This window comes from Erpetoichthys calabaricus, chromosome 12 (genome assembly GCF_900747795.2).
Source record: "Erpetoichthys calabaricus chromosome 12, fErpCal1.3, whole genome shotgun sequence".
In the NCBI taxonomy this organism is placed as follows: Eukaryota; Metazoa; Chordata; class Cladistia; order Polypteriformes; family Polypteridae; genus Erpetoichthys; species Erpetoichthys calabaricus.
Window position 1 is genome coordinate 10,005,787 of NC_041405.2, and position 27,067 is coordinate 10,032,853.

Here is a 27,067-nt window from a genome sequence, read left to right on the forward strand (position 1 = left end):
CCACCAGAGGATCGTACATACTGCATACTTATAGTGAGCAGGCTACAATTCAACCCAAGTCTATTGGGGCTTTTTTACTCAGTCTCATAAAATGAATGTTGCATAAATTTCTTTGGCGTATATCTGATAAAATATTAATGAAACATCTTTTGATTATAATTAATTTTTAACAATTATGTGACTTCTTCTAGAAGGGTTCTGTAGAGCAGAGTCAATTGTAAAGGACCAGGCATTTTAATTATAAGGTGACATATATGCAGCGGCCTCACCATTGTCTTGGAGTCTCACCGGTGGACTCTTAACTGTGTAAACATCTCCCTTCCTGAACACACACACGTAACTCCCATTGTTGTTCTCACTGGTGTGCTCAATCCTGAATGTGACCTCTGGTGAGGTGTCAGCGGACTGTGAAAGCAGCAACTCTCCATCCCTGCGAAGTTCAAAAGAACCTCCTGAGGTGCTCTTTATCTTGGAGTCTTTAGGAAACGAGCAGGTAAAGATCACCTCCACTCCCGCAGTTAAATTCTGTACTTGAAGAATAAGCAAAACTTGGGATTCTACAAGAAATGAAAACAAAACAAAATGCTGAAGGAGTTCCATAGGCACATCTGTATTCAATGCCATATTCCAGAGACTATGCAAGAGTTAATTTATACCTGATTTATTCCCATTCACTCAGTTTATAAACTGTTTAAAGTTACAGATCCCTCCAAGCCAATACCCTGTTTACAATCATAACTGGTCAAGATTTGATAAAGTGTCAGGTAGGACACAATATGAATTCCATTCATCCATCAACTTAGTGCACTTGCATCATTCAGTTTTAGAGGTAAAGTAGACCAGACCTTATCCAGACAGCACCAGTGGGAAGAATGAAGTCTGGGGGATGGCACCAGTCCATTTAAGTGGAAGCTCAAGGACACACTTGTATTCACTTTAGAGTCACCAATTAACATAAACCAGCTGTCTTTAAGAGGAAAATCAGATGCCATAGAGAAGCTCACGCAAACATGGAGAGTATAACCACCTACCACACAGACAGCCATTCAGTTGGGATTTAATGAAAGTGTTTAATTAAAAACTACAATATGATGTTTTATTATATCGTACCTCCATTGTGCAGAGTACAGGTTAAAGAAGGTTCTACTTAAGTTATATAAGGCACAGATAGATAGATAGATAGATAGATAGATAGATAGATAGATAGATAGATAGATAGATAGATAGATAGATAGATAGATAGATAGATAGATAGATAGATAGATAGATAGATAGATGTTAATTATAGTATAGTTGGCAGGATCACAAATTTGCATAGATAGTTTATCCGTCCCCAAGGGGAAACTGAGAGTTTACAGAAGCTTAAAAAAAATATAAATATAACAAACCCAACCAGGATATATAAGACCACATTTGAAATAAAGTGTGCAGTTTTAGTCTCCATATTACCAGAACATCAGTACAATACCAGAGGAACTCTAAAAACAACATGCTAGACTACCTCACAGCTCCAGGAGACTGTCTTACAATCTCGTGGGATTTACAAGCTCACACCATTACTGCATGGGATTTTATGTCTGTCACCACACCCAAAGTGGGTTTCTGTTGGGACAAACTTTGGCACCCAAATACCCGAACTGGATAATTAGGTTTGTAAAATAAATATGAGTGAAAACAGAGGTTCAGATTTAAATGACTGCTTCAAACTAAATAAATTTTGGGTGCTCCTCATCAATTCATCTTCTTTGTTAATTTGTTATCTGTTTCTGCTTTGTCCAATTCCTATGTAAAAGTTGTTTAATCCTAATATACTCAACCACACATCATCAGTCTGTCCATGAAGACAATGCAGAGCCTTACCCCAAAATACCATATACTGCATACTTATAAAATATTGAGAGTATATGACATGTGGAGGCAGAACCTGATAACCTTCCTTATGATTCATGCCGTGCACCTTTACTATTAAGTTAGGAGCTAATATATGAAAAGCAGTCTATAAAATTTCATGTGACAAAATAAGAATTTTGCACCACCATCTGTTGCACTATAAAGGTACAAAGTAATGTGTAATTAAGGTCATTATATAAACTTGTCTTACCTTTGACTCTGATGTAGACTGAATTATTAGTCTGAAAGTCTCCCAGTCTGTCTGGACTCTCTGTCCCATAAGCACACTCGTATCTCCCAGCTTGTTCTGCTACGATGTGCTCCAGTGTAAACATAGCAGTTCTTTTGCCACCAAAAATGGTCTCACTCTTAATTTTCTTCCCATTATGAAATAAAAAGAAGGAGCCTTCTTGAGGCTGTTCCCAGCGATTTAAGGCCACCATACATCCCAAAGTTAACTTTGACCCTTCGGCTACCGTTTCCTGGTCAGTCACGACTTTTGCTGGAAAGAGCTGTTCTGTCAAAATGTGAAAAATGGACAGATGTGGACAAAGTGTTCAGTGAAAAAAAACTTAAAATGTTTGTGAACATTATATCAGTTCCAGTTGTATCTGTTTTAACAATAATTTAAGTAATTACCTCCAAACATTATTATAGCAAACACTGCAGATTTTTATATTAAGTGCATCTGCAAACAGCTTACCATTATATGCTAAAGCTTCATCAGTGTCTGTTGAATAGTATTTTGTGTTTATAAAAAAGTCACAGTTGGTCCAGGACAGACCTCAGCAACATCTCAGTCAATGCAGGGCAACCAACCCGGGGTGAAGGAGCAGACATTACAGACTACAGTATCTATCTATCTATCTATCTATCTATCTATCTATCTATCTATCTATCTATCTATCTATCTATCTATCTATCTATCTATCTGTTATATTATGCCTTATATGTCTATCTACTGTACCTATCATATATTGCCTTTCCTATCTACCTATCTATCATACAGTGCTTTCCTATTTTTCTGTTTTACTTTTGTTATGTTGTGCATTTGTTGTCTATCTAACTATCTATCTATGGCATATTATTTATAAAATGCAATGTTGGTCTGCTAAACAGTTTGTGATTTTTTTACATTTGAGTTTTAAATTTTACGAGGAAATACTTCTCACGTTCTCTTTTTATTCAAGTCAAGTTTTATACATAATCAAATATGTTGTAGATGGAGTGCATATGTAAAGCTGAACATATTATGTTAAAATTTTTATATAAAGTATAGTTTTAAAAGACCTAGGGAGAAGTCCTGTAAACACAATAAGCTTATAATATATTTATTTTTCTGAAATATAAGTATTTAAACAGGTTTACTTTATTACACTACTATAGAAAAAAATATCTGTACACTCTTTTGGTAAATTTAATTTATGTGTTAAAAAACACAACATGCTGGATTCATCTTTCCCTAGTGCTGCTGTGGTAGGACACATTAACGATAAGCGGTGTAAGATAAGTCCACAAGTGTCCATTATTCATTGGCAATAACTTTTCAGATTGGTGAGTTGGAACAGCTAAAATTCTTGGACCTTAGGAATTCATCATCTCATAGCACTGCTAGTTTTGAGGTGTTGAGGTTTTGTGAAAAGCTGTAAAATTTACTTTAAAACCATTTGCACCATGTCAGCATTTTAGATGTTCAGATATGTGCTTTATATTTTCCTAGCAGGAACAAAGCATCACGTGTATGTTTAAAGAGTTAGAGCTTAGTTTTGTGATATTGTGCATATAATAAAAGTGACCACTGATTTTTTTGTTTAAATATAAGTTACATTTTGAAATCAGAAATAGCATATAACATGTATAACACAATGTATATACAGTATATATATTTTTATATAATTTTTTAATTATATAATTTTATATATATATATATATATATATATATATATATATATATATATATATATATATATCTCAAAAAGTCATTTCTGATTTGAAAATGAGAATATTTACTCTAAAAAAATCAGTGGTCATTTTTTTAAAAACATCCATGAAATCATGAGACTCAGTTGTAGCTTTTCAAACATATCAGTGATGCTTTATATACTGTATGTGTATTTGGTATATGTCTGCACAGTCATCCTGATATGAAATCCACCCTGAACCCTTTGTCCGTCGGCAGTCTGCATGTTCTCCCCGTGCCTGCATGATTTCTCCTCACGATATTTCAGTTCTTCTCCTCCATCTTCAAACTGACAGTTGTAAATGGACTCTAGAAGTGGGAGTCTGGATGCTTGCCCTTTGATGGCCTGGTGTTCTGTCCAGTGTTTGCATGTTGGTTTGCACAAAATCCTGCCAGGGTGGGGTCTTGGCCCCTGCAAGCCTGAATTATCTACATGCGTGTGTGTTTATAGATTTAGTTAAAATTGGAGTGAAATTGAACTTATTAAGAAGAATTCGTATGTATATATGTTCCAAATCCTTTTCAAATGTAAAAGAAACAAAGATGTACAAACCCTACTTTTACATTGTGTGAATCTTTGTATATTTATTAAACAATGTTTCTCAACATCGTTTTTTGTTTGTAACGTTTTAAAGTTATATTGCACTAAACGCACAAGTGAGGGTGCGCTTATTCAGAATAAACTGAGTAAATAAATTTTTTTTAATGTTACCAAAATGTTTACGCATAATTCTATGTACCTATAATGTAAATTAAAATATAAAATGACCTTATAGTATAATGTGTCCAAATATAATTCTTCATATAGTGTATAGCGCATTTAGTTTCATTATTGTTTATTTTATATTTGTAAGAAGAAAAAAATTTTTAAGCAAATTTTAAAATATTCACCGTTCATCTGAACTTAAAAATTCAATATTCATTTTTAAAGATTAAAATCTCCTCCACATGCTTTACTAATTATTTCATCTTTAGAAAGAACAGTTTTTTTCAATGTATATACAGCACATTATTGGTTTTCTGGGGGGGATGAAAATGCTTACCTGCTGGAACCAGATGAATTGTTGCCACTGTAAAAGAAAAATGAGATTAAATCTATAATTACTACAATAACAAATGTGTTTTTTTGTCATGAAGTAGAATAAAAGGATTACCAATCACAGTCATACAGATTGTCCATGGCATGTTCGTCTTCAATTCGGTGTCAGACTGAAAAGTTGGGTGTAGAGATGTAAAAGTCAGTGTGATGTAGAGCGAGATTCTGAACAAAGAAGTGAGACGCGTGTGTCTCAGAAAGTCTACGCTGAAGAGTTGCTAATAGAAGACGAGCACACGACCACCTGAAGTAACTCTGCGTGTATTCTGTTTCATGATGTCTATATATGCTCTGCATGTTCTCTGTGTCGCTCATAATTTGGTTTTGGCTCTGATGATAAGACATTAGCCACAAGTGTCAAGTGTGCCTCCAGATAAAGTGCAAATTCTGTTTGTGATCTCCTCTATTCTACAGTTTGAAATATGTTTGTATTATTTTTGTTAGGCCATGTGATTGTATTTTTTAACAAGCCATGTTTCATTTTTTTTCATTAAGTGGTTTTGTGACTCTTCCTTATTAGTTATTTTTGTTTATACTCTAAGTAGTTACAGGCCTGACAAATTAATTGTTTCCATTTAATGCATTGTAAAGACATCCTTGAGTGATTATTTTGCTGGGGCTCAATTTCAGGCTTTATTATTGATTTATTATGATTATTTATTTTCTTTTTCCTAATAAAATGTTTTTGTGTTTCTATTCTTTCTGTATTTAATTAAATTTCATTAGTTATCATTGTTGTTAATAATTTTGTATTGATTTACCTAGAGCAGGCATGCGCAACCTTTCCGCTATTGACGGCCGCACTACAGACTTTTTACTTTAATAACGGCCGCACTACAGACTTTTTACTTTAATAACGGCCGCCAGTAAGTCCAAGTAAACTTAATAATGTTTTATGATTTATGTAAAAATTTACAGATTACACATTAAAACAGAGTATGATATATCTGACAATATTCAATTTACTGGTCTACATATGTAAAAAAATGTCTACGAAACGTCATATAGGACAAAAAACCTTTACAGCAATTGTTTCAGGAAGTTTGGAAAACATCGCCATTAATGGCTTCCTTGCTCTTGCATGTTTGCAGACAGACTTGCAAAGTCAGGGGACTCGCTGGAGACCATTAGCCGTATTCCAGACTCTAGATTGCTGTCTACCAATCGGGTTCGGTACTTGTTTTTCAGATATTTCATTCTGGAAAACGCTGCTTCGCACATATGATGACCGTTTGCTAATGGCGATAGGCAGTGTATGGACTTAGCCACAAGGCCGTACAGGCGTACACTCCCATTTCCTTCTCAGTTCCATATTGGCTAGCCGCTAGTCACGTGACTTCACATGTACTCCTGGGTGTCAGCCCATTTCAACCGAACTTAATATTCAAGTAAGCAAATCGGCTTTCGGCGTCACCATACCGACCCGGCTGACAAAGATTCCGCGGCGTTGAGACCCCTTACTCGCTGGAGTCCAGAGACCCTACACCTGCACGGCCGCCATTACGTACACTTTAATATACACGTCCACGGCCGCCAAAGTCCTTGCCCGCGGCCGTACGGCCGCAGGTTGCGCACAGCTGACCTAGAGTATCATAATTGTTTTGTTTTAATTCATTTGAAACTCATTCCTCTTTATGTTAAGCCCAAGGAGGTGGGACCCCCAAATATTCAGATGAGCCGCTAACAGACCAGCCACCTGAGTTAGTAAAGTTTAGTGCAGATTGCCATTCTTTGATCTTAAACCTGTGATGTTTTGCATTGCTATGTCTCTTTTGCTTCTTTATTGCATTTTTAATATCTTGGCCCTTTTGTGTTACTAGGTCTCTTGGTGTTATTCTTGTTCTTAATAAAGTTGTGGCCTTTGTAAATCTCTGCTATTGTACAGTATTTTACATTTTTTTGACTTTTGTCTTATTAGTATTTTTTTTTCATTGACTCTTTACTTAGTTATTTTGAAGCACCTCTCATGTCAGGCAAACTTAATTGAGAAAAAATATTACTATTACTACTAATACTGCTACTCACTTCTTTTCCTTGCTCATCCACTGAGGAGATCTATTCTTCTTCTTCTTCTTCTTCTTTTTCTTCTTCTTCTTCCGGCTGCTCCCATTAGGGGTTGCCACAGCGGATCATCTTCTTCCATATCTTCCTGTCCTCGTCATCTTGCTCTGTCACACCCATCACCTGCATGTCCTCTCTCACCACATCCATAAACCTTCTCTTAGGCCTTTCTCTATTCCTCTTCCCTGGCAGCTCTATCCTTAGCATTCTTCTCCCAATATACTCAGCATCTCTCCTCTGCGCATGTCCAGACCAACACAATCTCACCTATCTGACTTTGTCTCCCAACCATCCCACCTGAGCTAACCCTCTAATGTCCTAATTTCTAATCCTGTCCATCCTCGTCACACCCAGTGCAAATCTTAGCATCTTTAACTCTGCCACCTCTAGCTGTGTCTCCTGTTTTCTGGTCAGTGCCATCGTCTCTAAGCCATATAACATAGCTGGTCTCACTACCGTCCTGTAGATCTTCCCTTTCACTCTTGCTCATAACTATCTGTCGCAAATTACTCCTGTCACTCTTCTCCACCCACTCCACCCTGCCTGTACTCTCTTTTTCACCTCTCTTCCATGATCCCAGTTACTCTGTATTGTTGATCACAAGTATTTAAACTCATCCACCTTCACCAACTCTACTCCCTGCATCTTCGTCATTCCACTGACCTCCCTCTCATTTACATACATGTATTCTGTCTTGTTCCTACTGACCTTCATTCCTCTCCTCTCTAGAGCATATCTCCACCTCTCCAGGGTCTTCTCAACCTGCTCCATACTCTTGCTACAAATCACAATGTCATCAGCAAACATCACCGTCCACGGGGACTCCTGTCTAATCTCGTCTGTCAACCTGTCCATCCCCATTGCAAATAAGAAAGGGCTCAGAGTGATCCCTGATGTAATCCCACTTCTACGTTAAATGCATCCGTCACACCTACCGTAGACCTCACCACTGTCACACTTCACTCGTACATATCCTGTACAACTCTTACATACTTCTCTGCCACTCCCGACTTCCTCATACAATACCACAGCTCCTCTTTATTGCATTTTTAATATCTTGGCCCTTATGTGTTACTAGGTCTCTTGGTGTTATTCAAACATTCTAAATACCAGTCCATGCAAGGTATCTTAGTATTGCTTTCCTGGGATTATAAATTGCTTTGTGATTTCTCTGTCAATGTGATAGTAGCCATATTAGATAAAAACAGATGGTTTTGATCAGTGCTGTCCAACTTTGTGGACATGGAGTGTTGAGGTTTTTTGGATCTTTATGATGGAGGGGCAAATAAAATATGAAATTAGCTGTCACATCAGGTAAGTTGGATATTATGTGTACATCATTGATAGTCGATAACAATACATTTTGTTAACTTGTGCTTACACTATCTGTTAAACCCAGGAAATTTGGATGTGCCATTTTTTAATCCATCGTCCTGTTGATGTAGGCAGAGAATAAAGGACATTTAAACTTCTGGGCAGGAGAAGGTAGGGGTGAGAGACGGTCCACTGAGAACACTCGCACAGAGCACAAGGGCTCGTAGGCAGACTCGGGTAATTGGCCGGTATGATGTGAGGCACAAGGATGGCAACACTTACCTCCAGGGAGGAAGAGACAGCTCCACAAGAAGACGGCGGTTGAAGGTCCACAGAGAGAGGGAGGCCGCGTCAAAGAACCAAGCAAAGCTGGCGGACAAGAAGTGAGGCGTGCCGAGGTCGCAGCAACACAAGGAGCCCCGAGTGGAAAAAAAGAATGACGAAGAGACACTGACGGGGATTTATCGATTTGACAGAACTTCTGTTGGGAAACGAGTATCCGATGAACAGAGTGCATCCATGGACAGTTGGACGATTAATTGTTGGGATAACACGGTGCACAAACTGGACTCTGCACCACTGAAGGTTGTATCCTCCACTTCATGTTTTTACAGACTTTTAGAGTGTGGATTGTGTGCTTTCCATTTAAAAAAGGGAATTTTGTTGCTGATATTGTTATATTTTTTTATGTTTGTTTATCTTTTTAATGCACTTTATATTGTCTTGTGTAATAGAAGTTACTGTTGCTTTTCCTGAAATTATTGTTGTGTCTTTCATTGTGTGTTTACTCACCGCCCAATTTAAAGAACCTGTGTGGTGTTATCGTAAAATTTCAAGAGTTCCCAGTTTCTTAATAAAACTGGGTGGTGTAGTCAGATATTTAACGGTGTCTAAGTTATATTACCTGTAAGTGTGACCAGACGCCTGTCACATGATAGAGCTGCCAGGAAAGAGGAGAAGAGGAAGGCCTAAGAGAAGGTTTATGGAAGTGGTGTGGGAGGACATGCAGGTGATGGGTGTGACAGAACAAGATGATGAGGACAGAAAGAGAAAATCCACTGTGGCAACTGTGGACGAAGGTTCGAGGTAAACAGCAGGCAAACACAAATCAATAGCAGAAAGCAATTTCTTGATTCTTGGTGAAAGGAGGCTTGCAGCCCCAGTCAGCTTGTGTCACTGACAGCTAGACCAGGAAGCCTAACCAAGGATGGGAGTTAGTTCAGTTTTATAGTAGTTTGTTTACTAAACAAAAAGAGGAAGTATGGCTGCTCAGTTTGAGGTCAAGCAGATCGTTATAGCTTGTGGTCACACCCTGGATTTGAACATACAGGAGCACACACAGTGTCTTGAACAGTTATGAGTTATTAGCACATTCAGTCTTAAGCAATAGCCCTTGTGAGCATCAACACACACAAGAGCAACTGAAGCCATCTCCCAGCTAACTGTCACAGGATGAGTGCAACCTAAGCAGATTTAGACAATACTCACTTCTTCATTCTTTCTGCACCATCAGGGTTTCAATACTTCAACGGCTATGTGGCAGTTACAATTTAAGAATCTTATTATAGCTTATATTTCGCACATAATGATCATCCCACATAATAATTGGTTATACAATATCAAAAGCTACCTTAAAAGTTAGGTTAGTACATTAGTCATACAGGAATTTACTCTTACAGCTTAGTGTCTGTATTAGCATACATTTGTTCAGTTAGCTTAATACATCCTTATTTATTAATACATAAGTGACACGTTTCTTATAGTTCTATAAGCACCATACTTTATTATTTGGAAAGACGGAAGCACCTTAATTCTAAATATGTCTTCCTCACAACCCTAATGGGAGCAGCCAAAAGAAGAAGATGAATATATTTAAATATGTGTTACAGACTATTTCAAGGATAAGTATATTGCAATATCCTGCCGTATACTGAAATATGCACTTTATTGCCATTTGTACCTGCCTGTACATATTGCACTATACTTTACAAAGAGGATCTGCTGTGGTGACCCCTAACGGGAGCAGCTGAAAGATGATGAAGAAGAAGAAGAAGAGTGCACTTGACTAATTTTATTAATTTTATTGTAATCATTCCATACAAATAGATCAATTTTTACAAAAAATAGGATTGAAAACAAATCAACCCCCACCTCTGAGAAAGACAGCATGGCCAACGGAGTAAAACTTAAAGCTTGTAAAAATAAATAAATTGATGAGTTTAATAGTCGGATAAAGATAAATGGAGAAGAAAGGGAAATGGGAAGAGAATCTACTTCCTCAGTGCTTTATTCTAAAATATTATTGATTAGATCCTGCAAAGTTTTGAAAAAGTTCTGCACAGATCCTCTAACTGAGAATTTGATTTTTTCCAATTTCAAATAATATAAAACATCAGTTACCCACTGACTTAAATGAGGAGAGTTAGGATTCTTCCAGTTTAGCAAAATAAGTCTGCGTGCCAATAGTGTAGTGAAGGCAATCACAGTTTGTTTGTCCTTCTCCACTTTAAGCCCATCTGGAAGAACACCAAACACAGCTGTTAGTGGGTTAGGAGGGATTGGGACACCAAGCCTGTCTGAAAGGCACTTAAATTTTTTTCCCAGAATGATGTTAGTTTGGTGCAGGCCCAAAACATTTGACCCAGTGAGGCTGGAACTTGATTGCAGCGTTCGCAGGTTGAATCTTGTCCTGGAAGCATTTTGGACGAGAGGTGTGCTCGTTATATAATTTTGAGTTGAATAATTGTATGCTTTGTGCATATGGAGCTCGAGTGAATTCTCTGCATTGCTACCTTCCACTCCTTTTCTTATATGTTGAGTGACAGATCCTTTTCCCATTGTCCTCTTGGATCTTTGAAATGGAGGGACTGTAAAATAATTGCATATGTTGCAGAAATGCTGTCTGAGTCCTCGAGACTGATCAATATTTTTTCCAGCATAGAGGACGGTGGGAGATGAGGGAAATCAGGCAGGTTCTGTTTAACAAAGTTTCTAATTTGAAGATAGTGAAAGAAATGTGTTGCTGGAAAGTTACATTTGGAATGTAATTGTTCATAGGATGCAAAGATGTTGTCTATATAAAGATGTCTAAGCAATTTAATCCCAAATGTTTTCCAGATATTAAAAACTGCGTATGTTTGTGAGGGTTGAAAAAGATGGATCTCATGCAGAGGTGCCACAGATAAAAGCTTCTCTATCTTAAAATGCTTTCTACATTGGTTCCATATTCTGAGTGAGTGAAGCACAATTGTGTTGTTAGTATATTGGCAATAACTTACATTTATAGGGGCACAAAGCAGGGAATATAAAGAAGTACTGCAGGATTTTATTTCTATTGCGGACCAAGCCTGTGTATGTTCATCTACTCCATGTCCAGGTTTTTATAGCTTGTAGGTTTGCTGCCCAGTAATAAAACTGAAAGTTAGGTAGAGCCATGCCACCTTCTGCCTAAGGTCTTTGTAGGGTCGCTCTTTGGATACGTGGATGTTTTAAGTTTCAAATAAATGAGGTTATGGTTGAATCTAACTGCTTAAAAAATGATTTATTGATGTATATTGGAATGTTTTGAAAAAGAGAAGCTTAGGAAGGATATTGATCTTAACTTGCAATTGATTTGATGGATTATTTATTTATCGACTATTTAATGATTGGAGCATTGCTTTGTTGAACACTTTTGTTTGTCTGGATTTTAAATTAAACCACTGGGTCTTTTTGAACCAACCTCTTCCTGAATGTGTGTGTCTTCATTTGCCCGACTCATCCTGGCTCATGATTGTCGACAGTTTCGGAGGCTTCAGGAAGTGACAAGTGAGAGTGGAGCCGACCCAAACTGTCACAAAGAGATATTTAGATAGAACTCCTTTTTCATTCCTAATGTTTAATTTTATACCTTATGTTTTTTTTTAGTATTTTTTAAAAAAAAACTTTGAATTGCATTGTATTTTATATTTGGGGCACACTTTGTTGTTCTCTTATGTTTTACCATGTTTTTTATTATTGTTTATTGTTTTTTCTTCATGTTTCAGACTGAGAAGCAGTTTCTGCATTTTCCTAGAAAGTTGCAATCATTTTTATGCAATTCATTCATATCCTACTTTAACTCTCTGAGGAGCTGATTTGGCTCCATAACCAGTACATGAATTTAATATTGGAAAGCTTTTATTTTGCAAACATGTCAGTGGGTCACATTGTAAAATTTGATTTAATACAGAATATTTCCACAGATGACTGTCTTAAGGCACTTTGCACAAGCAGAAGCATACTAAGGCTTCCTTACATGTTAAGGGACCCTTTCAAAGCTATGCAGCAATTCAAATACTGAGATTTTACTTACAGACAAGTGGTTTACAGTCAAACTAGCTAGCCTCAAGATGACACTTCTGGAATATCACATTAGACTTAACATTAAAAGACTTCAAAAAGACATTAAATTCTGGGGTCGTCCCATTCTAAAAGGTCTTTACTGTCACTTTCTTCACTTTTCATAACCTGTAGTCTTCGCCTGTTTCAATGTTCAGAGTTCTGCTTTACTCCTGAGCACACATATCCCGCAGGGTCCTCTTTTGGCCACTACTGATATACTTCATTTAAAATTTGCTTTGGGGAAAAAAATTAAGTCAAAAATTGAAATGTACCTGATCTGCACTAAGGTTTGAAATGCCTCATTTAGACAATTTTATTTGTTCAACACTACAGTAATGTTCAAGTCCTTTTCATCCTGATGCTTCAAATATTCATGCAAATATGTTACAAGATGGTGCACTGAGTAGGAGTAATTATAGAATTGCTGAAACTAATCAAGAAGTGTAACAGTTCAATTTCTGCTCCTTTGTCTTCTTATCTTTTGTTGCCAAAGGCATCACACAAAAAAAAGAGAAGTACTAAACCCAGCATTGCAGATAAAGTCAGTCGGATGACATTAGGTAGAAAATACGTCTCTGAAAGAAAAGCAAAAGCATAAAATTAGTAATAATATCAAACGATGCATCCTGGAAAATGTAATTGTTGCAGAATCCTGGAAAGAATGCCTACAAAATACAGGAAACAGTAACAAGTTAATTCTACAGCACATTTTCATACAAAGAATTTGGCGCAAAATGTTTTACAACTTGTCAATAAAAAGATCCCAGAAAAGAAAAACAAATTAGAAATAGATAAGAATAAGAATGAATAAATGAGATACTAAAAAAAGTGGATTAACCAATGCACACTTACATAACACAGATATACAAGTAATGAATAAAGTCCTAATTTATAAATTTATTTTGAAGTCTCTACTGATCAAATCGAATTTTATTCATCACTTAAAATTAGTGCAATATATAGTGAACCGTGCATTAAAAAAGTACAAAGAAAAATAAAGGACAATAAATAATAACACAACTTTACAAATATCAAAGAAATCACTGTATGAAATGAAAGTAATATTATGAATTACAAAGCATATGACAAAAAAACAGAAATAAAAATAACATCTTAAATAACTCAGTATTAGAGAATCAACAACAGGGTATCGTGTGCTTTTAGACACTTTCCTCATTCAAGCGGTGGATGGTCTGTGGACTGACACTCCTTCTCAGTCTCTCTGCAGTGGTCTTCAGGCTTTGGTACCATTTACTTGACTGCAGCACGGAGAAGAAGCCTTTGTTGGGATGGCTGGGATCACTGATAATGGTCTTTGGGAAAAGTCCCAAAATGAAAATATAATTTTAGCTCAATTGATCAAGTCTAGCGGATATGAATCTCTAGATACAGAGATTAGCGCCTGCTTATAACCAACTGATAAAGATTTATTTGGACAATCCTACCATATACTTGTGTCTGGTATTATTATAATGGTAAGTTCATCACTAATACAACTATTATGGGATGGACTCGTGTGACATTCCAAGTAGGTTTCCTTGTACTACAAATCAGGTTTTTGTTCTTTCACCAGAGACCTAAAAAAGTTATTAAAGAAAACAAATGCATGCATTATTATTATTATTATTATTATTATTATTATTATTACTGTTATTATTATTTAAATCACTGCCTATCAAAACTGTTTTGTTTTTTTCTCCATTTAGGCTGATCATTCGCAGAATTCTCTTGGTGTTGTAAATAGTCTCAGGGCTGTCTTTTTATCTCGATCTGTCGTTCTGTATGTTACATAGAGCACTGGACACAGAACCATCACACCACATACCAGGTCAGTTTAGAACTGCCAGCCTACCAAACTTGCACGTCTTTTAGATGTGGGAAGAAAACTGGAAGAAATGGAGAAGAGCCAGCAGAGGATCGTACATACTCTGTACTTATAGTGAGTAGGCTACAATTCAAGCCAAGTCTATTGGGGCTTTTTACTCAGTCTCATAAAATTAATGAGGCATACATTTCTTTTGCATGTATCTGATAAAATATTAATGAAACATCCATCCATCCATCCATCCATTTTCCAACCCGCTGAATCCGAACACAGGGTCACGGGGGTCTGCTGGAGCCAATCCCAGCCAACACAGGGCACAAGGCAGGAAACAATCCTGGGCAGGGTGCCAACCCACCACAGGACACACACAAACACACCCACACACCAAGCACACACTAGGGCCAATTTAGAATCACCAATCCACCTAACCTGCATGTCTTTGGACTGTGGGAGGAAACCGGAGCGCCCGGAGGAAACCCACGCAGACACGGGGAGAACATGCAAACTCCACGCAGGGAGGACCCGGGAAGTGAACCCAGGTCCCCAGATCACCCAACTGCGAGGCAGCAGAGCTACCCACTGCGCCACCGTGCCGCCCTAATGAAACATCTTTTGATTATAATTCCTTTTTAACAATTATGTGACTTCTTCTGTTGAAGGATTATGTAGAGCAGAGTCAATTGTAAAGGACCATACATTTTAATTATAAGATGACATATATGCAGCGGCCTCACCATTGTCTTGGAGTCTCACCGGCGGACTCTTAACTTTGTAAACATCTCCCTTCCTGAACACACACACATAACTCCCATTGTTGTTCTCACTGGTGTGCTGAATCCTGAATGTGACCTCTGGTGAGGTGTCAGCGGACTGTGAAAGCAGCAACTCTCCATCCCTGCGAAGTTCAAAAGAACCTCCTGAGGTGCTCTTTATCTTGGAGAATTTAGGAAACGAGCAGGTAAAGGTCACCTCCACTCCCTCAATTAAATTCTGTACTTGAAGAATAAGCAAAACTTGGGATTCTACAAGAAATGAAAAGAAAACAAAATGCTGAAGGAGTTCCATAGGCACATCTGTATTCAATGCCATATTTCAGAGACTATGCAAGAGTTAATTTATACCTGATTTATTCCCATTCACTTAGTTTGTAAAGTGTTTAAAGTGACAGATCCCACCGAGCCAATACCCTGTTTACAATCATAACTGGTCAAGATTTGATAAAGTGTCAGGTAGGACACAACATGAATTCCATTCATCCATCAACTTAGTGCACTTGCATCATTCAGTTTTAGAGGTAAAGTAGACCAGACCTTATCCAGACAGCACCAGTGGGAAGAATGAAGTCTGGGGGATGGCACCAGTCCATTTAAGTGGAAGCTCAAGGACACACTTGTATTCACTTTAGAGTCACCAATTAACATAAACCAGCTGTCTTTAAGAGGAAAACCAGACGCTATAGAGAAGCTCACGCAGACATGGAGAGTATAACCACCTACCACACAGACAGCCATTCAGTTGGGATTTAATGAAAGTGCCTAACCTGGGGTACTGAGTTGGTTTGCCATGTGGTGGGTGTGGAAATGTGCTGCTCCTAACCTCCTCACAGTTTAATTAAAAACTAAAATATGATGTTTTATTATATTATACCTCCATTGTGCAGAGTACAGGTTAAAGAAGGTTCTGCTTAAGTTGTATAAGGCACTGATAGATAGATAGATAGATAGATAGATAGATAGATAGATAGATAGATAGATAGATAGATAGATAGATAGATAGATAGATAGATAGATAGATAGATAGATGTTAATTATTGTATAGTTTGCAGGATCACAAATTTGCATTCATAGTTTATCCTTCCCCAAGAGGAACTGAGATTTTACAGATGCTCAAAAAATATAAAAATTATTACAAACCCAATTAGGATATATAAAATCACATTTGCAATAAAGTGTGCATTTTTGGTCACCATGTTACCAGAACAACATTACAATACCAGAGGAACTCTAAGAACAACATGCTAGACTACCTCACAGCTCCAGGAGACTGGCTTACAATCTCGTGGAGTTTATAAGCTCACACCATTACTGCATGGGCTTTTATGTCTGGCACCACACCAAGAGTGGGTTTCTGTTGGCACCCAAATACCAAAACTGGATAAGTAGATTAAAGAAATGAATATGAGTGAAAAAAGAGGTTCAGATTTAAATGACCACTTCAAACTAAATACATTTTATGTGCTCCTCATTAATTGATCTTCTTTGTTCATTTGTTATCTGTATCTGCTTTGTCCAGTTTCTATGTAAAAGTTGTTTAATCCTAATATACTCAACCACACATCATCAGTCTGTCCATGAAGACAATGCAGTGCCTTACCCCAAAATACCGTATACTACATACTTATAAAATATTAAGAGTATATGACATGTGGAGGCAGAACCTGATAACCTTTCTTATGATTCATGCAGTGCACCATTACTATTAAGTTAGGAGCTAAAATATGGCACTCATACATTGTTTTGACCCAACCAGCAGCCTGTAAAATTGCATGCGACCAAATAAGAATTCTGCACCATCATTTAACTGGCATCATGCAGAGGTACCAAGTAATGTGAGATTAATGTCTTTATATAAACTTGTCTTACCTTTGACTCTGATGTAGACTGAATTATTGGTCTGAAAATCTCCCAGTCTGTCTGGACTCTCTGTCCCATAAGCACACTCGTATCTCCCAGCTTGTTCTGCTACAATGTGCTCCAGTGTAAACAAAGCAGTTCTTTTGCCACCAAAAATGGTCTCACTCTTAATTTTCTTCCCATTATGAAATAAAAAGAAGGAGCCTTCTTGAGTCTGTTCCCAGTGATTTAAGGCCACCATACATCCCAAAATTAACGTAGACCCTTCAGCTACTGTTTCCTGGTCAGTCAGGACTTTTGCTGGAAAGAGCTGTTCTGTCAAAATGTGAAAAATGGACAGATGTAGACAAAGTGTTCAGTGAAAAAAAAACTTTAAATGTTTGTGAACATTATATCAGTTCCAGTTGTATTTGGTTTAATAATAATTCAAGCAATTACCTCCAAACATTATTACAGCAAACACTGCAGATTTTTATATTAAGTGCATCTGCAAACAGCTTACCATTATATGCTAAAGCTTCATCAGTGTCTGTAGAATTGTATTTTGTGTTTATGAGAAATGAACAAATAAAATTAGTTAAGATTCATGTTGCTTTGTATAATATCTTTTGGGGGAAATTTAGTATAATGTATTTAGTTTTCTCTCTCACATCTTGATTAAAGTCAAGATCACATTTGATGTAACGTTTTTCACTAGAAATGAATTGGGATGAGATGGTATTTAAAATTAAAATGTAAAAGGAAAACTATTGCAGAACCTGAAAGTGCGCTTTCTATGGGAAACTTCATATGACAAACAGTGTAGAGTTACACAAACTATTAACAGATGAGGAACTTCAAAACTATGGCATTAATGTCGATCCATTGTGTTATCATAACTGCTTAATGGAAGTCACAGTCACAGTTGGACCAGGACAGACCTCAGCAACACCTCAGTCAATGCAGGGCAACCAGCCTGGGGTGAAGGAGCAGACATTACAGGCTACAGTATCTATCTATCTATCTATCTATCTATCTATCTATCTATCTATCTATCTATCTATCTATCTATCTATCTATCTATCTATCTATCTATCTATCTATCTATCTATCTATCTATCTATCTATCTATCTATCTATCCATCCATCCATCCATTGTCTCCCGCTTATCCGAGGTCGGGTCGCGGGGGCAGCAGCTTGAGCAGAGATGCCCAGACTTCCCTCTCCCCGGCCACTTCTTCTAGCTCTTCCGGGAGAATCCCAAGGCGTTCCCAGGCCAGTCGAGAGACATAGTCCCTCCAGCGTGTCCTGGGTCTTCCCCGGGGCCTCCTCCCGGTTAGACGTGCCCGGAACACCTCACCAGGGAGGCGTCCAGGAGGCATCCTGATCAGATGCCCGAGCCACCTCATCTGACTCCTCTCGATGCGGAGGAGCAGCGGCTCTACTCTGAGCCCCTCCCGGATGACTGAGCTTTTCACCCTATCTTTAAGGGAAAGCCCAGACACCCTGCAGAGGAAACTCATTTCAGCCGCTTGTATTCGCAATCTCGTTCTTTCGGTCACTACCCATAGCTCATGACCATAGGTGAGGGTAGGAACATAGATCGACTGGTAAATTGAGAGCTTCGCCTTGCGGCTCAGCTCCTTTTTCACCATGACAGACCGATGCAGCGCCCGCATTACTGCGGATGCCGCACCGATCCGCCTGTCGATCTCACGCTCCATTCTTCCCTCACTCGTGAACAAGACCCCGAGATACTTGAACTCCTCCACTTGGGGCAGGATCTCGCTACCAACCCTGAGAGGACCATGGTCTCGGATTTGGAGGTGCTGATTCTCATCCCAGCCGCTTCACACTCGGCTGCGAACCGATCCAGAGAGAGCTGAAGATCACGGCCTGATGAAGCAAACAGGACAACATCATCTGCAAAAAGCAGTGACCCAATCCTGAGCCCACCAAACCGGACCCTCTCAACGCCCTGGCTGCGCCTAGAAATTCTGTCCATAAAAGTTATGAACAGAATCGGTGACAAAGGGCAGCCCTGGCGGAGTCCAACTCTCACTGGAAATGAGTTCGACTTACTGCCGGCAATGCGGACCAAGCTCTGGCACCGATCGTACAGGGACCGAACAGCCCTTATCAGGGGGGCCGGTACCCCATACTCTCGGAGTACCCCCCACAGGATTCCCCGAGGGACACGGTCGAATGCCTTTTCCAAGTCCACAAAACACATGTAGACTGGTTGGGCAAACTCCCATGCACCCTCCAGGACCCTGCTAAGGGTATAGAGCTGGTCCACTGTTCCGCGACCAGGACGAAAACCACACTGTTCCTCCTGAATCCGAGGCTCGACTATCCGACGGACCCTCCTCTCCAGGACCCCTGAATAGACTTTTCCAGGGAGGCTGAGGAGTGTGATCCCTCTGTAGTTGGAACACACCCTCCGATCCCCCTTCTTAAAGAGGGGGACCACCACCCCGGTCTGCCAATCCAGAGGCACTGTCCCTGATGTCCATGCGATGTTGCAGAGGCGTGTCAGCCAAGACAGTCCTACAACATCCAGAGCCTTGAGGAACTCCGGGCGTATCTCATCCACCCCTGGGGCCCTGCCACCAAGAAGTTTTTTGACCACCTCGGTGACCTCAGTCCCAGAGATGGGGGAGCCCACCTCTGAGTCCCCAGGCTCTGCTTCCTCATTGGAAGGCATGTTAATGGGATTGAGGAGGTCTTCGAAGTATTCCCCCCACCGACCCACAACGTCCCGAGTCGAGGTCAGCAGCGCACCATCCCCACCATATACAGTGTTGACACTGCACTGCTTCCCCTTCCTGAGACGCCGAATGGTGGACCAGAATCTCCTCGAAGCCGTCCGAAAGTCGTTCTCCATGGCCTCCCCAAACTCCTCCCACGCCCGAGTTTTTGCCTCAGCAACCACCAAAGCCGCATTCCGCTTGGCCTGCCGGTACCTATCAGCTGCCTCCGGGGTCCCACAGGACAAAAGGGTCCTGTAGGACTCCTTCTTCAGCTTGACGGCATCCTTCACCGCCGGTGTCCACCAACGGGTTCGGGGATTGCCGCCACGACAGGCACCGACCACCTTACGGCCACAGCTCCGGTCAGCTGCGTCAACAATAGAGGCACGGAACATGGCCCATTCGGACTCAATGTCCCCCACCTCCCTCGGGATGTGGTCGAAGTTCTGCCGGAGGTGGGAGTTGAAGCTACTTCTGACAGGGGGCTCTGCCAGACGTTCCCAGCAGACCCTCACAACACGTTTGGGCCTACCACGCCTGACCGGCATCTTCCCCCACCATCGAAGCCAACTCACCACCAGGTGGTGATCAGTTGACAGCTCCGCCCCTCTCTTCACCCGAGTGTCCAAGACATGTGGCCGCAAGTCCGACGACACGAGCACAAAGTCGATCATCGAACTGAGGCCTAGGGTGTCCTGGTGCCAAGTGCACATATGAACACTCCTATGCTTGAACATGGTTTTCGTTATGGACAATCCGTGACAAGCACAGAAGTCCAATAACAAAACACCGCTCGGGTTCAGATTGGGGGGGCCATTCCTCCCAATCACGCCCTTCCAGGTCTCACTGTCATTGCCCACGTGAGCATTGAAGTCTCCCAGCAGAACGAGGGAGTCCCCAGAAGGTATGCCCTCTAGCACCCCCTCCAGGGACTCCAAAAAGGGTGGGTACTCTGAACTGCTGTTCGGTGCATACGCACAAACAACAGTTAGGACCCGTCCCCCCACCCGAAGGCGAAGGGAGGCTACCCTCTCGTCCACCGGGGTAAACCCCAATGTACAGGCTCCAAGTTGGGGGGCAATAAGTATACCCACACCTGCTCGGCGCCTCTCACCGGGGGCAACTCCAGAGTGGTACAGAGTCCAGCCCCTCTCAAGGAGATTGGTTCCAGAGTCCAAGCTGTGCGTCGAGGTGAGTCCGACTATATCTAGCTGGAACCTCTCAACTTCGCGCACTAGCTCAGGCTCCTTCCCCTTCAGAGAGGTGACATTCCATGTCCCAAGAGCCAGTTTCTGTAGCCGAGGATCGGACCGCCAAGGTCCCCGCCTTCGGCCACCACCCAACTCACACTGCACCCGACCTCCTTGGCCCCTCCCATAGGTGGTGAGCCCATGGGATGGGGGACCCACGTTGCCTCTTCGGGCTGTGCCCGGCCGAGCCCCATGGGTGCAGGCCCGGCCACCAGGCGCTCGCCATCAAGCCCCACCTCCAGGCCTGGCTCCAGAGTGGGGCCCCGGTGACCCGCGTCCGGGCAAGGGAAAACGCCATCCAAAATTGTTTTTCTTCATAGGAGGTTTGTTTAACCGCTCTTTGTCTCATCCCTCACCTAGGACCAGTTTGCCCTGGGTGGCCCTACCAGGGGCATAAAGCCCCGGACAACAGAGCTCCTAGGATCATTGGGACACGCAAACCCCTCCACCACGATAAGGTGACGGTTAAAGGAGGGGTCTATCTATCTATCTATCTATCTATCTATCTATCTATCTATCTATCTATCTATCTATCTATCTATCTATCTATCTATCTATCTATCTATCTACCATATCCAGCGTACTATACTAAATTCATATCTATCTATTATATAGTGCTTTATATGTCTATCTACTCTACCTATCATATACTGTATTGCCTTTCCTATCTACCCATCTTTTCATACAGTGCTTTCCTATTTTTTCTCTTTTACAGTTGTTATGTATTGCATTTCTTGTCTATCTAACTATCTATCTCTAGCATTTGTTACTATAATTTATAAAATTCAAGTTGTTCTGCTAAAGAGTTTGGGATATTTTTACATTTGATTTTTAAATTTTACGAGGAAATATTTGTCAAATTCTATTTTTATACAGGTCAGGTTTTATACAGTGAGTGCATATATAAAGCTGAGCAATCAGTCAGGCAGTCATTCTCCAACCCACTATATCCTAACACAGGGTCACGGGGGTCTACTGGAACCAATCCCAGCTAGCACAGGGCACAAGGCAGGAACAAATCCCAGGCAGGGTGCCAGCCCACCACAGGGCACACACACACACAATTTAGGATCACCAGTGCACCTAACCTGCATGTCTTTGGACTGTGGGAAGAAACCCACGCAGACAACATGCAAACTCCACGCAGGGAGGACCCGGGAAGCAAACCCAGGTCTCCTTACTGCGAGGCAGCTGCACTACCACTGCACCACTGTGCTGCCCAAAGTTGAACATATGGTGTTAAATTTTGTATATAAGTTTTTGAGATTTAAAAAGACCCAGGGAGACATCCTGTAAACAGAATAAGCTTATATTATATTTATTTTTCTGAAATATAAGTATTTAAAGAGGTTCACTTTATTAGACTATCATAGAAAAAAATAACTGTACCCTAAGTGGATCAGTTTAATTTATGTGTTAAAAAACACAACATGCTGGATTCATCTTTCCCTAGTGCTGCTGTGGTAGGACACATTAACGATAAGCGGTGTAAGATAAGTCCACAAGTGTCCATTATTCATTGGTAATAACTTTTCGGATTGGTGAGTTGGAACAGCTAAAATTCTTGGACCTTAGGAATTCATCATCTCATAGCACTGCTAGTTTTGAGGTGTTGGGGTTTTGTGAAAAGCTGTAAATTTTTTACTTTAACCATTTGCAACATGTCAGTATTTTAGATGTTCAGATATGTGCTTTAATTCTTCCAGGCAACAACAAAGTATCGCTTATATGTTTAAAGAGTTAGAGCTCAGTTTTGTGATATTGTGCATATAATACAATAATGCATAACATGTGATATTGTACATTTAATGAAAGTGAGCACAGACTTTTTTGTGTTTAAATTGAATTTACATTTTGAAATCAGAAATAGCATATGTTATAACATATATACTGTATATACATTGTGTTATACATTTTTATACATTTATTATTTCATATATATATATATATATATATATATATATATATATATATAAATACTGTTTATATATCTCCGTATGTAATTTCTGATTTGAAAATATGAATATTTACTCTAATAAATCAGTGGTCATTTTTTTTTAATTTCCATAAAATCATAAAATTCAGTTGTAGCTTTTCAAACATACTGCACATGTGATGCTTTATATACTGTATGTGTATTTGGTATATGTCTGCACAGTCATCATGATATGAAATCCACCCTGAACCCTTTGTCCGTCGACAGTCTGCATGTTCTCCCCGTGAATGCATGATTTCTCCTCATGATATTTCAGTTTTCCTCCTCCATCTCTAGACTGTGAAGTTAACTGACAGTTGCAAATGGACTCTAGAAGTGGGAGTGTGAATGTGTGTGGTGTTCTGTCCAGTGTTTGCATGTTGGTTTGCACCAATTCCTGCCCAGGTGTGGTCTTCTCCCCTGCAACCCTGACTAATGTGTGTGTGTCTGTGTGTGTGTGTATATAGGTTTAGTGAAAATTGGAGTGAAATTGAACTTATTAAGACGATCTTTAATTTATATATACTGCCAGGGTGGGGTCTTGTCCCCTGCAAACCTGAACTATCTACGTGTGTGTGTGTGTGTGTGTGTGTGTGTGTGTGTGTGTATAGGTTTAGTGAAAATTGAAGTGAAACTGAACTTATTAAGAACTTCAATTCTTATATATATATATGTGTATATATATATATATATATATATATATATATATATATATATATATATATACACAGTGAATATATTTTTTGCTCACAATTTTGTTCCAAATCCTTTCCCAATATAAAAGAAACTCTGCTTTTACACTGTGTGAATCTTTGTATATTTATTACAAACCGTTTCTCAAAATTAAGTTTTTTATTCGTAAGTTCTTAAAGTTATATCTATAATTACTGTACAGTGCACTAAACTCACAAGTGGGGGTGCGCTTACTCAGAATAAATTGAAATAAAATTTTTAATATTTCCAAAATGTGTACACATAATTTTATGTACCTATAATGTAAATTTAAATATAAAATGAGCTTACAGTATAATGTGTCCAAATATAAAGTACTTTATAAATTAAATTTGGTTTCTGCATTTACTGTATAGTGTATTCAGTTTCATTATTTTTTTACTTTATATTTGTAGGGAGAAAAAATATTTCAGCATATTTTCAAATATTATTCACTGATCGTCTGAACTTAAAAATTCAATATTCATTTTTAAAGATTAAAATCTCCTCCACATGTTTTACCAATTATTTCAACTTTAGAAAGAACAGTTTTCTTCAATGTATATACAGCACATTATTGGTTTTCTGGAGGGGGGTGAAAATGCTTACCTGCTGGAACCAGATGAATTGTTGCCACTGTAAAAGAAAAATGAGATTAAATCTATAATTACTACAATAACAAATGTGTTTTTTGTCATGAAGTAGAATAAAAGGATTACCAATCACAGTCATACAGATTGTCCATGGCATGTTCGTCTTCAATTCGGTGTCAGGCTGAAAAGTTGACTGTAGAGATGTAAAAGTCAGTGTGATGTCGAGCGAGATTCTGAACAAAGAAGTGAGATGCGTGTGTCTCAGAAAGTCTGCGCTTAAGAGCTGCTAATAGAAGACGAGCACACGACCGCCTGAAGTAGCTCTGCGTGTACATTCTGTTTCATGATGTCTATATCTGCTCTGCATGTTCTCTGTGTCACTCATAATTTGGTTTTGGCTCTGATGATAAGACATTAGCCACAAGTGTCAAGTGTGTCTTAATATAAAATGTAAATTCTGTTTGTGATCTCCTCTATTCTACAGTTATGAATATGTTTGTATTATTTTTGTTAGGCCATGTGATTTTTTTTAACAAGCCATGTTTCAGTTTTTATGCCCTTTGGTGGTTTTGTGATTCTTCCTTATTAGTTATTATTGTTTATACTCTTAAGTAGTTACAGGCCTGTCAAATTATATTTTTCCATTTAATGCATTTTAAAGACATCCTTGAGTGATTATTTTGCTGGGGCTCAATTCCAGGCTTTTTTATCATTGATTATTTATTTTCTTTTTCCTAATAAATTGTTTTTGTTTTTCTGTTGTTTTGCTATTTATTTAAATTTTATTAGTGATTATTGTTGTTGACAATTTTGTATTGATTTACCTAGAGTATCATATTTGTTTTGTTTTAATTCATTTCAAACTCATTCCTCTTTATGTTAAGCCCAAGGAGGTGGGACCCCCAAATGTGCAGGTGTGCTGCTAACAGACCAGACACCTGAGTTAGTAAAGTTTAATGCAGATTGCCATTCTTTGACCTTAAACCTGTGATGTTTTGCATTGCTATGCTAAATCAAAAAACATATCCAAAACATTACAAAATAAATACTGACAATAAATGAAATATGCAATGACTCTCCTTATGAAAAGAAGTACTGACATCACTGATACCAGACATATGTGACAACTCAGGTATTACATATTTGACTTCAGCTATAATTTACACTGTTTACAGGTTGAGTACCTCTAATCCAATATCCGAAATATTCCAGAATCTGAAACATTTTGAGAATCAACATGACACTACAAGTTTCAGAGCAGAAGTCTCTTTTATAAACCTTGGATCTGAGTGTGAAAATATGCATATGCTAAAAAGTGCATGTTAATTACATGGGTGCAGATTGAAAAAGGATTTTTTTTTCAGGAATAAAACATGCCGACAATCAAGGTAACTTTTGGGGGTTGAGGGAAGTCCAATGAAGCATTCCTGATCATAACTTTGTGTTAACTCTCAGAATTGAAATAGTTTTACTAGTAATACAATCAATTTGTTATGAGGTCCACACAAAACACTGTAAAAGGGTTGTAAGCCTTGAAATGCCCTAAACCAGACCACTATGACCCTGGCCTGGGATCCAAAAGCAGGCCTAACTTCAGGCAGCCCGGCTCCAAAATCAAAAGGCAGGTTTGGGCCTAAACAGGCCTAAAATGAGGCGCAGGCTTTTAAAATTAAAAAACATTACACAATTGCTCTCCGTGGAGGATGAGGCGGTAACCTGCCTTACAAAATAATGTATTCAAAGTAGACAGCAGTTTATGTTTTACATTTTAGGTGTATGTCATTTTTTATATATATTTTCACTATACTATGCCATACTCTGTTACACTGCAGTCAATTTGCAGTTTCAAAGAGAAAACCTCCTGCCCATATTACCCCTGTGCTCGTCTTCCCACACTGGCTGCCTGTAAGATTTAGATTTTTGTAAAGATTTTATTAATTACATACAAGTCTTTCCATGATTTAATGGCAGAGTTATTAAGTCTTTCTAAATTCCATAGATCACTTAAATCTCCAGATATGACTTTGATGGATGTTTCTAGATCCAAATTAACATTTAAGGGTGATCGAATGTTTTATTTTTACCCTACTAAACAATGGAATGGCATTGGTTTTAAATACTAGATCATCTAAGTCAGTTCTTGTTTTTAAATGACATCTTAAGAGTCTGATAAGAGGTCCGTGGTGCAGTGCAGTTTTAAAATAAATAATCGGGTCCCAAAGTGTGCATTCTCAGAATGGGTGCAGGTCTGTGCATGACGGTGCCACGGTTGTTTGCGGTGCTTGGATGATCACTTACTCACATGCAAATGTGGGCAGACCAGTTAGGTGTAAGTTCACACCTTAGAGTGGGCAAAGCACCCCACCGGCACCCATTCAAGTAGAATAAAAAGGAGACTGCATAGCAGAGAGGGGAATCAGAACAGAAAAAAACAGAAATGAGATTCAGAGGTTAAAGAGGAAGGAACAAATGAAGGAAGGAAGGATGACAGACATGGCAGGATTGGGTGACGCCATTGAGAAAGCAGAAAAACATTATTAACTGTAATGTTTATAAATATCCATCTATCCATCCATTATCCAACCTGCTATATCCTAACTGCAGGGTTGTGGGGGTCTGCTGGAGCCAATTCCAGCCAACACAGGGCGCAAGGCAGGAAGCAGAC

At 39.2% G+C, this 27,067-nt stretch overlaps 1 protein-coding gene and 1 long non-coding RNA gene across 2 annotated transcripts; both read right to left on the reverse strand.

Moving 5' to 3' along the window:
• Window positions 1-234: 234 nt before the first annotated feature.
• On the reverse strand, window positions 235-24,718 carry LOC114662272 (uncharacterized). Its single transcript, XM_051934618.1, has 4 exons — window positions 24,529-24,718; window positions 24,419-24,445; window positions 2,102-2,407; window positions 235-557 (listed from the first exon to the last, which is right to left on the reverse strand). Exons 1-4 carry the CDS (start codon window positions 24,557-24,559, stop codon window positions 235-237), a joined length of 687 nt encoding a protein of 228 aa, XP_051790578.1. The 5' UTR covers window positions 24,560-24,718.
• LOC127529801 (uncharacterized) lies at window positions 5,599-7,000 on the reverse strand. Its single transcript, XR_007936422.1, has 2 exons — window positions 6,529-7,000; window positions 5,599-5,707 (listed from the first exon to the last, which is right to left on the reverse strand). It is a non-coding gene; the product is annotated as an uncharacterized LOC127529801 (long non-coding RNA).
• Window positions 24,719-27,067: the final 2,349 nt, after the last annotated feature.

What these genes read in the sequence shown, in the direction of transcription:
- LOC114662272 (XM_051934618.1), bottom strand. Translation starts at nt 24,559, where the DNA reads ATGCCATGGACAATCTGTATGACTGTGATTG. An exon ending in AATTCATCTGGTTCCAGCAG is followed by an intron (nt 2,408 to 24,418) that starts GTAAGCATTTTC and finishes ACATTTTGACAG; the next exon opens with AACAGCTCTTTCCAGCAAAA. An exon ending in AGTCTACATCAGAGTCAAAG is followed by an intron (nt 558 to 2,101) that starts GTAAGACAAGTT and finishes CATTTCTTGTAG; the next exon opens with AATCCCAAGTTTTGCTTATT.